This window comes from Lolium perenne, chromosome 1, assembly GCF_019359855.2.
Source record: "Lolium perenne isolate Kyuss_39 chromosome 1, Kyuss_2.0, whole genome shotgun sequence".
NCBI classification, from domain to species: Eukaryota; Viridiplantae; Streptophyta; class Magnoliopsida; order Poales; family Poaceae; genus Lolium; species Lolium perenne.
The window spans coordinates 155,727,818-155,739,120 of NC_067244.2; the positions used below are offsets into that span (position 1 = coordinate 155,727,818).

General features: G+C 44.4%; 1 protein-coding gene across 1 annotated transcript; it reads right to left on the reverse strand.

Moving 5' to 3' along the window:
• Positions 1-229: 229 nt before the first annotated feature.
• On the reverse strand, positions 230-1,516 carry LOC127308853 (uncharacterized). Its single transcript, XM_051339761.1, has one exon. It carries the CDS (start codon positions 1,366-1,368, stop codon positions 484-486), a length of 885 nt encoding a protein of 294 aa, XP_051195721.1. The 5' UTR covers positions 1,369-1,516; the 3' UTR covers positions 230-483.
• Between the last annotated feature and the right edge of the window lie 9,787 nt (positions 1,517-11,303).

The following is an 11,303-nucleotide window of genomic DNA, read 5'->3' on the forward strand; positions in this document are numbered from 1 at the left end:
CTGAGGGCGGCGACAAATTCTGCCTGGCAATGCCAAAAGGAGAAGCAAACACGAGAGATGTGCGACAAGAAAGCTTTAAACCTAGGGCGACAAATCTCTGCGCCGGAAAAAGGGGAAAAGATGTCCGCGCCACAAAAGATGAAATTTCAGAGCTGAATTCGTACATGGTACAATGCAGAGAAAGAGGGGGAGAAAAAGATGTTTGAATGGATGGTAATAAAGCAGGGAGAAGCAAAAAAAAAACATTTCTATACCATTTCATCAAGATTCAAAGCGGAGAAGAAGAAGAAAGAAGCAATCTTATACAGTTTTACACACGGGCCTGGTCTCCAATCTCTGTTAATCCTACGTACTGCCGGAGTGGCTAGCAGGCTGCCGCCTCCGGAATGTTAAACGAGAGGCAAAAAAAGATGAGAGAATGGTGAGTACGGGTGGACGGGGATCAACGGTTGGTTAACTGGCGTGCAGGGGAGCACGGCGCGGCTAGACCTTGTAGATGATGAGGAAGCAGGGGAGCACGGCGCGGCTGTCGAGGACGACGAGCTCGCCGTCGCCCATGTCCACGGAGTCGTAGTCCGGGGAGCGGTGGTGCCGGCCGTGCTGGTCCAGGCCGTGCGCCGGCCGGACGCGCCCGGCAATGACCCGGCACACCAGCATGGCCCTGCGACCCGCGCCGGGCGACGGCGAAAACGACGCGGCGGCTCTGGCGTGGGCGGCGCCGCTGCAGGCGAAGGTGCGCACCGCGGAGCTGCAGGGGCCGAGCTGGCAGGTGGCGACGCCGGCGCCGAAGACGGCGCCTGCGGCCGGGCGGCACTGGAAGCGCATCATCTCGTTGCCGTCGGCGCCGCACCGCGCCGCGGCGCCGTGCGCGCGGGCGGCCGCCCTGGCGTCCTCGAACCGCGCCACCGCCCTGGCCGCGCTGTGCACCCGGAACATCGCCTCCACCTCCGGCGGTGCCTGCGTGGCGGGGCCCCAGCCGGAGGAGAAGATGAGCTCCACCACCTGCCGCGACGAGTGGCCCTCCGGCAGCTCCGCCATCGTCAGGAACGCCGAGGGCGCCGGGGCGGCCGGCGAGGGCGACGGCATGAACGCCTGCTTCGGCTTCTTCCTGGCCCGCGGCCTCGCGTCCTGCTGCCGCTCCCGCTCGTCCTGCCCGCCCCTCCGCCTCTCCCGGCGCGGCGGCTTCTCGTGCTTCCAGCTGGCGTGCCGCGCGGGAGGCGCCACCGAGTCCCTCACGTCCTCCGCGGCAGCGCACGAGACGGGGAAGGTCTGCGACATCTTCTTGCTCGGCGTCGGGGACGGCGCGACGACGGCGTCCGCCACGCCGTAGGATCTGCAGCTGAGGGACCGCACCCACGCCGTCGCCATTGTGACGGCCAAGAGCAGAGAGCCGGCGGCGCGTTCTCTGCTCGGGGATTGAGCTCGGTGTTGGTGGTGGATGGACGGGTGGTGACTGGTGTGGTGGTGGTGGTGGCCGCGCGGCTGGCCTGGCTTTGGCTGTGCGTGGCTCCGGGCGTTATTATGGCGGGCCGATTTATTCATTCGCCACCTTGGGGCGCTGTGTCAGTGACATCACACCTGCCTCCAACCTCCACCGGATCACTCTACTCGTACCTATCCATTCTCACCGACATGTGGCCCTTGCCAACACCGGGACCCAGCGTCAGCCAGAGGTCAAAACGTTTGGCGGCTCCAGACGCTCAGCAGACACTGGCTGTGGCAGTACCGTACTTTTTTATCCTTTTGAAATCGACGTAGTACTTGTAAAAATAATTTAAAACAAGGTACTGCACTTTGCAATAGTCTTTTGAGCTGTGCTCCTCTGCGTTCGATTTGCTTTGGTTTCGTTTCGTGTTTTTGAATTCTATTTTGACTGGATTTGTGGCCACGGGTGCTCGGGCCCACTAGCTAGAGTGGAGATCGATGAACTCAAAAGGGTGGGAGTGATCATTTGCAATTGGATTTTCTGCTCCCTTTTTTCTTCACTTCTTTTGCTGAAGCCATGGCCGGTGGTGCGTGGCGCCTGCTTTCTTTTTCTTGTATTGGCCATGGAGTGGAGTCCAGTTCTTTCGTGGAGCTCCGGGTGGCACGCGCTTGTCTGGTTTGGTTTGTGGCTCTGATCTGGGTATCTACGAAAGAAGCTTCTCTTTTTGCTATTTTTGTGCTGACTCTCTTCTCTCCTTTTCTCAGAGCGTCTCCACCGATAGTCTCAAATAGGCACTGACAAGTACACAGGTTCCTAATTTGAAAAAAGGTTGCACAGATTCTAATAAAATTTCTCAAAAAAAAAACTTTAAACAAACAAATATAAATTCACTATGAAATTTTATTTAAATTTAGGATTATTACAAAATTTTGAATGAAGCTTGAACTAAACTAAACTAAAATAAACCCTAATATACTAGTTGTCGGTTGGGGCGTGCAACGGGCCTCGTCGTCGGTCTTCCCCTTTGCCGCCGCCAGACTTGCCTGCATGTCTCCCCTTACTTCATGCATGGCCGTCGGCGACGCCGGAGCTTGCCAACAACGCTGCCCCCTTAGCGCCGCCTACCACTAGCGAGACTCCTCGTTGTGCGCGAGCCTCGCTTGCTCGTGGGCAGCCTTCTTGGCTTGGCGCTGAGCGTTGAGCTCAACCAGCCTCAGCCGCTCAGCCGCCATGATGAGGCGACATGCCTCCTCCGTGGCCGCCCGCTGGTGAGATCTCGACGACGTGCTCCAAGTTGGCGTCGTTGATCTCCTCTAGCTCATCCTCACGGAGCCTCCGGAAGCAATGCACGTTGAAGGAGGCCAAGATCGCCGCCTTCTCCGGGTCACCGTGGAACTGCTCCTCCTCGCCCTGCTGCACCGCCTCGGCTTCTGCGTCTGCTATGAACGCATCCTTCCACTCGTCCAACTCGGAGTCGTTGAAGTTGAAGTCGAACTCGGCGTTCGGCTGCGACGGGGCCATGAGCTCTTACTGTGGTGGTGGCTGCGGAGGTTCTGGCCTAGCATTGAGTAGGTGGTCGCGAGCCGGCATTGCATCGTTGTGGGTAGAGGTGAGTTTGGAGGAGGCAGAAGAGCGCGACAGTGGTGAAGAGGCTAGTACGGCGGAGGTGAGCGAAGAGGGAGCACTAAATAGGCGGCGATTGTAATATCCCAGAACATAGGACCAACGAAGGGTATATTTGAAAATGAGATGTGCATTTCATCGCAAATCGGGGGAATTTTTCGCGCTTTATTGTATAAAACCTAAGAGGGATCGAGGTTTCTCTCTCGTTGCTATTAGGGTTAGAGCAAGATGAGTGTTATGAATTTCGACATGACCTCTGATACGTCTCCAACGTATCTATAATTTCTGATGTTCCATGCTAGTTTTATGACAATACCTACATGTTTTATTCATACTTTATATCGTTTTGATGCGTTTTCCGGAACTAACCTATTAACAAGATGCCGAAGTGCCAGTTCCTGTTTTCTGCTGTTTTTGGTTTCAGAAATCCTACAAAGGAAATATTCTCGGAATTGGACGAAATCAAGGCCCACGATCTTATATTTCCACGAAGCTTCCAGAACACCGGAGAGGGACCAGAGGGGAGGCCCAGGGCCCCCACACAGTATGGCGGCGCGGCCAGAGGGGGGGCGCGCCCCCCTGGTGTGTGGGACCCCCAGACCCCTTCCGACTCCGTTTCTTCGCCTATATAAGTCGTCGTGACCTAAAACTTCGAGACGGATTGACGAAACACCAGAAAACCTTCCAGAGCCGCCGCCATCGCGAAACTCCAATTCGGGGGACAGAAGTCTCTATTTCGGCACCCTGCCGGGACGGGGAAGTGCCCCCGGAAGGCATCTCCACCGCCATCTTCACCGCCATCGCTGTCTCCATGATGAGGAGGGAGTAATTCTCCCCCGAGGCTGAGGGCTCTACCGGTAGCTATGTGGTTAATCTCTCTCTCATGTACCCCAATACAATGATCTCATGAATTGCCTTGCATAATTGCGATCCATATGATGAGCTTTGTACCACTATTAATCTATGTGCTACTCTAGTGATGTTATTAAAGTAGTCTATTCCTCCTTCATGATGTAATGTGGACAGTGTGTGCATCATGTAGTACTTGGCGTAGGTTATGATTGTAATCTCTTGTAGATTATGGAGTTAACTATTACTATGATAGTATTGATGTGATCTATTCCCCCTTTCATAGCTACTGTTGACAGTGTGTATGCTATGTTAGTTCTCGGTCTAAATTGCAATGATCTATTATGCTCTAAAGGTTACTTAAATATGAACACCGAATGTTGTGGCGCTTGTTAACTCCGGCTTGAGGGAGCTCTTGTAGCCCTACACAATGAATGGTGTTTGTTATCAAACAAGAGTATATGTAGCACAAGTGAGGAGAAGTTATTTATTTATTATGTGATCAATGTTGAGAGTGTCCACTAGTGAAAGTAGGATCCCTAGGCCTTGTTTCCAATACTGCAAACACCGCTTACTTACTATTCTACTGCATGTTTACTTGCTGTAATATTTAATTCATATCGCAATTACCATCTACCACCATCTGTATCATCTGTGTTTTAATATCTCTTCGCCGAACTAGTGCGCCTATACATCTGAAAAGTGTATTAGGTGTGTTGGGGACACAAGAGACTTCTTGTATCGTAATTGCAGGGTTGCTTGAGAGGACTATCTTTGACCTCTACCTCCCTGAGTTCGATAAACCTTGGGTGATTCACTTAAGGGAAACTTGCTGCTGTTCTACAAACCTCTGCTCTTGGAGGCCCAACAACATCTCTGAGGAATAGAAGCGTGCGTAGACATCAAGCTATTTTCTGGCGCCGTTGCCGGGGAGGTAAGGTAAAAGGTATTCACACCCTCCGACTACTAAGCTATTTCCTAGCACTGTTGCCGGTGTGTGAGTGCTCGAAGCTATCTCCTTTAGATTCTGCAATTATATCTTTTTGTTTCTTGTTTTTATTTTCACTAGTTAGGCATAATGGAAAACAACAACAAAATTGGTGAGCTTTTTAATCTTTTTCCTGAGTTAGAATTGTTTGATGCGAAAATTAAAAAAACTATGGAACCTTATTTGCATGCTAGTAGCAATGTTATTAGTATGAACGCAATTACTGCTAATGCTATGTAAAAGTCTAAGCTTGGGGAAGCTAGTTTTTGTGATCTTTTTAGCTTCCCATCTTTAGGGGAGAAAATTTGCTCTGATAATGCTTTATCTCCCATATGCGATAACTCTAATAATGCTTGTGACATTTTAAATCCACCTACTAAAAGTATTCCTTTCAAGATACCCATGAAAATTATTGAACGTGTTGTGGATAACCGCTATCAAGGGGATGGAACTGTCCACCCTGGAGATCATTTACTCTCTTTGCATGAATTATGCGGGTTATTCAAGTGTGCAGGTATCTCTATGGATGAAGTGAAGAAGAAATTATTCTCTATGTCGTTGTCTGGTAAAGCGGCGCATTGGTATAAACTGCTGAAGGATGGGCATTCTCTTGATTGGAAGGATATTGTGCCTCTATTTTATTCTAAATTCTATCCTCCAAGTGAAATTCACAAAGACCGAAACAGCATATATAATTTCTGGCCTCATGATGGAGAGAGTATTGCCCAAGCATGGGAGAGATTGAAGTCTTTAATGCTCAAATGCCCCATTCATGAGCTTCCTGGTAATATCATCATTGATAATTTCTATGCAAGACTTTCTTTTCAAGATAAAACCTTGCTGGATACTGCTTGTTCTGGATCATTCACGCGCAATAAAGAAGAGTTTAAATGGGACCTTCTTAATCGGATTCAGGAGAACGCTGAAGATTGGGAGAACGACAAAAGTAAAGAATCGGGTATAAACTATGAATATGAATGCATTAAGTCTTTCATTGAAACTGCTTATTTTCAAGAGCTTAGTGCTAAATATGGTCTTGATCCTCAAATTATGGTCGATTATTATAGAGCCTTTGCTTCTCATATTAATGTTCCTAAGGAAAATTGGCACATGTATCATGAACCTTTCAAAGACACTTGCATGGAAAATGAAATTGTTGTTAATGATTGCAATAAACATGCCCAAACTTCTGAAAATACTATTTCTTATAAGCATGTTAATTTTTGTGGAATGCATAGACCTTGTGGAATTAATCAAATTGAAGATGAATATTGTATCCATCATAGGAATGAAAAAACTAGAAAGTGGTTTAGGGCTCTAGATGATCTTGGTGAAAAAGTTTGTGCCCTCTATCCTTTTATTTGTGAACTTTGCCATAGAGTGGGTCATTTTAATTTTCAATGTTCCTCCAATGATAATTCGAACCCCATGAGTGCTGCAAATTTGTATTGTGATGATGAAATCCTTCCTAATCTGCATGATGAACTTACTTTATTTTTTGGATGTGAAGAGTTATCAAGAAAAATCTCTTTGTTACATATGAGTGATCTTGATATTGATGATGTCCTGCATGGGTGTCTTTCTTATTGCATTAATAATTGCCATACAAATACTTACGTACGGAATATCTTAGAAGATGACACCTTGCCAAAATATGATAGGACCGCTGTGTGTTTTGAACTTATTAATGAAAAGGAGGAATCCTCCCAAGTTTCTTCTATTGTTTCTGGAAATAAATCAGGTTATGTGGAGAAGCCTCCCTTCAAGCCTCTCCCTCCTGAAGAAGGGAACGAGGAGAAGGAGAAGAAGAAGAAGGGAACGAAGAAGAAGAAGAAGAGGGGGGAATAAAAAGAAAGAGGTAACGACATATCCCCGCGTGTATGAGATAACGATAGGTAACCGTAAGTATGTTGCTCCTAATGATTATTATGATAATGAATCTGAGTACAATGATCTTCCTATGCCCTTTACCCATATTAGTGATCATGATTTGGAAGAGCACACTACCTTTGATATTGGAAATCTCTTTGGTACTGATTATGAAAGTAATGATGTTAGCACTATTCATGTTCCCTCAAACGTTGATATTGAAAGCTCTAAGCTTGGGGATGTTGTGCTTGAAGATCCTATATTTGAGACCTTTACTTTTAGTGAAAATGATGATATTATACATTCTGGTTTGGATAATCGTTATAGAGATGGATATGACACATGTTATAATTATCCTTATGAAACTTGTCATAGTTATGATGGGATTGCCAAAAACCATTCCCTTAGTATGCAACTTGTTTACCATGTTCAAATTCTTGATAATGATACTGCTCCAATTACTATTAATGAGAAGAGTTTTTCTTATGCCAAAAATAATGATACTTTTATGCACATGAACCATGATAAGAATGTTTTAAGTGATGGATATATTGTGGATTTCATCAATGATGCTACTGAAAGTTACTATGAGATAGGGAAACATGGTTATATGCATCTTAATAATATTAAGTTTCCCCTCTTTATGTTGAGAATATTGAAGTTGCGCTTGTACTGCCTTTCTATGCTTGTTGCTATGTGCTTTCAGTACTTGTTTTCTTACAAGATTCCTTTTCATAGGAAGTGGGTTAGACTTAAATGTGTTTTGAATTTGCTTCTTGATGCTCCTTTTGCTTCAACTCTTATTTCTTGCGCGACCATCATTAAAATTACTGAGCCCATCTTAATGGCTATAAAGAAAGCACTTCTTGGGAGATAACCCATGTGTTTATTTTGCTACTGTTTTGTTGTGTCTTGGAAGTTGTTACTACTGTAGCAACCTCTCCTTATCTTTATTTTATTGCATTGTTGTACCAAGTAAAGTCTTTGATAGTAGGGTTGATACTAGATTTGGATTGCTGCGCAGAAACAGATTTCTTGCTGTCACGATTTTGAGTAGAATTCTCTGTAGGTAACTCAGAAAAATCTGCAAATTTACGTGCGTGATCCTCAGATATGTACGCAACTTTCATTCAATTTGAGCTTTTTCATCTGAGCAAGTTAAGTGCCCCAGAAAAATTCGTCTTTACGGACTGTTCTGTTTTGACAGATTCTGCCTTTTATTTCGCATTGCCTGTTTTGCTATGTTTGATGGATTTCTTTGTTCCATTAACTTTCAGTAGCTTTGGGCAATGTCCAGAAGTGTTAAGAATGATTGTGTTACCTCTGAACATGTGAATTTTTGATTATGCACTAACCCTCTAATGTGTTTGTTTCGAGTTTGGTGTGGAGGAAGTTTTCAAGGGTCAAGAGAGGAGGATGATATACTATGATCAAGAAGAGTGAAAAGTCTAAGCTTGGGGATGCCCCCGTGGTTCATCCCTGCATATTTCAAGAAGACTCAAGCATCTAAGCTTGGGGATGCCCAAGGCATCCCCTTCTTCATCGACAACTTATCAGGTCACCTCTAGTGAAACTATATTTTTATTCCGTCACATCTTATGTACTTTACTTGGAGCGTCTGTTTGCTTTTGTTTTTATTTTTGTTTTGTTATTTTCATTCTCTGAATAAATTCATCCTTGTGTGGGAGAGAGACACGCTCCGCTTTTTCATATGAACACTGGTGTTCTTGGTTCTATCTTTAATGTTCATGGCGGAGTTGAAAACCGCTTCGTTAATTGCTATTTGGTTGGAAACAGAAAATGCTTCATGTGGTAATTGGTATAATGTCTTGAATAATTTGATACTTGGCAATTGTTGTGCTCATATAGATCATGTTTAAGCTCTTGCATCATGTACTTTGCACCTATTAATGAAGAACTACATAGAGCTTGTTAAAATTTGGTTTGCATGATTGGTCTCTCTGAGTCTAGATATTTTCTGGTTAAGGTGTTTGAACAACAAGGAAGACAGTGTAGAGTCTTATAATGCTTGCAATATGTTCTTATGTAAGTTTTGCTGTACCGGTTTATACTTGAGTTTGCTTCAAACAACCTTGCTAGCCTAAGCCTTGTATTGAGAGGGAATTCTTCTCGTGCATCCAAAACCTTGAGCCAAATCCTATGCCATTTGTGTCCACCATACCTACTTACTACATGGTATTTCTCTGCCATTCCAAAGTACATTACTTGAGTGCTACCTTTAAAATTCTATTCTTTGTCTTTGCAATATATAGCTCATGGGAAAATAGCCTTAAAAACTATTGTGGTAAAGAATATGTTGTTATGTATCTTATTTCTTATAAGTTGCTTGTTGAGCGGTAACCATGTTTCTGGGGACGCCATCAACTTTTTACACCTTTGTTGAATATCATGTGAGTTGCTATGCATGTTCGTCTTGTCTGAAGTAAGGGCGGTTTTCATGATCAAATGGTTTGAGTATGCATATTGTTAGAGAAGAACATTGGGCCGCTAACTAAAGCCATGAATCATGGTGGAAGTTTCAGTTTGGACATTAATCCTCAACCTCTTATGAGAATATTATCTGTTGTTGAATTCTTATGCATTAAAGAGGAGTCCATTATCTATTTTCTATGTTGTCCCGGTATGGATGTCTAAGTTGAGAATAATCAAAAGCGAGAAATCCAATGCGAACCTTCTCCTTAGACCTTTGTACAGGCGGCATAGAGGTACCCCTTTGTGACACTTGGTTGAAACATATGTTATGCAATGATAATATGTGTTAATCCAAGCTAATTAGGACAAGGTGCGAGCACTATTGGTATTTTATGCATGAGGCTTGCAACTTATAGGATGTCTTATACATAACACATATGAATTATTACTACCGTTGACAAAATTGTTTCTATGTTTTCAAAATAAAAGCTCTAGCACAAAAATAGTAATCCATGCTTCCCTCTGCGAAGGGCCATTCTTTTACTTTATGTTGAGTCAGTTTACCTACTTATTTCTATCTTAGAAGCAGACACTTGTGTCAACTGTGTGCATTGATTCTTACATGTTTACCTATTGCACTTGTTATATTGCTTTATGTTGACAATTATCCATGAGATATACATGTTGAAGTTGAAAGCAACCGCTGAAACTTATATCTTCCTTTGTGTTGCTTCAAAGCTTTACTTTGAATCTATTGCTTTATGAGTTAACTCTTATGCAAGACTTATTGATGCTTGTCTTGAAAGTACTATTCATGAAAAGTCTTTGCTATATGATTCAGTTGTTTAATCATTGTCTTTACCATTGCTTTGAATCACTTCATTCATCTCATATGCTTTACAATAGTATGATCAAGATTATGTAAGTAGCATGTCACTACAGAAATTATTCTTTTTATCGTTTACCTACTCGAGGACGAGTAGGAACTAAGCTTGGGGATGCTGATACGTCTCCAACGTATCTATAATTTCTGATGTTCCATGCTAGTTTTATGACAATACCTACATGTTTTATTCATACTTTATATCGTTTTGATGCGTTTTCCGGAACTAACCTATTAACAAGATGCCGAAGTGCCAGTTCCTGTTTTCTGCTGTTTTTGGTTTCAGAAATCCTACAAAGAAAATATTCTCGGAATTGGACGAAATCAAGGCCCACGATCTTATATTTCCACGAAGCTTCCAGAACACCGGAGAGGGACCAGAGGGGAGGCCCAGGGCCCCCACACAGTATGGCGGCGCGGCCAGAGGGGGGGCGCGCCCCCCTGGTGTGTGGGACCCCCAGACCCCTTCCGACTCCGTTTCTTCGCCTATATAAGTCATCGTGACCTAAAACTTCGAGACGGATTGACGAAACACCAGAAAACCTTCCAGAGCCGCCGCCATCGTGAAACTCCAATTCGGGGGACAGAAGTCTCTGTTCCGGCACCCCGCCGGGACGGGGAAGTGCCCCCGGAAGGCATCTCCACCGCCATCTTCACCGCCATCGCTGTCTCCATGATGAGGAGGGAGTAATTCTCCCCCGAGGCTGAGGGCTCTACCGGTAGCTATGTGGTTAATCTCTCTCTCATGTACCCCAATACAATGATCTCATGAATTGCCTTGCATAATTGAGATCCATATGATGAGCTTTGTACCACTATTAATCTATGTGCTACTCTAGTGATGTTATTAAAGTAGTCTATTCCTCCTTCATGATGTAATGTGGACATTGTGTGCATCATGTAGTACTTGTCGTAGGTTATGATTGTAATCTCTTGTAGATTATGGAGTTAACTATTACTATGATAGTATTGATGTGATCTATTCCCCCTTTCATAGCTATTGTTGACAGTGTGTATGCTATGTTAGTTCTCGGTCTAAATTGCAATGATCTATTATGCTCTAAAGGTTACTTAAATATGAACACCGAATGTTGTGGCGCTTGTTAACTCCGGCTTGAGGGAGCTCTTGTAGCCCTACACAATAAAAGGTGTTTGTTATCAAACAAGAGTATATCAAGCACAAGTGAGGAGAAGTTATTTATTTATTATGTGATCAATGTTGAGAGTGTCCA

What these genes read in the sequence shown, in the direction of transcription:
- LOC127308853 (XM_051339761.1), bottom strand. Translation starts at nt 1,368, where the DNA reads ATGGCGACGGCGTGGGTGCGGTCCCTCAGCTGCAGATCCTACGGCGTG.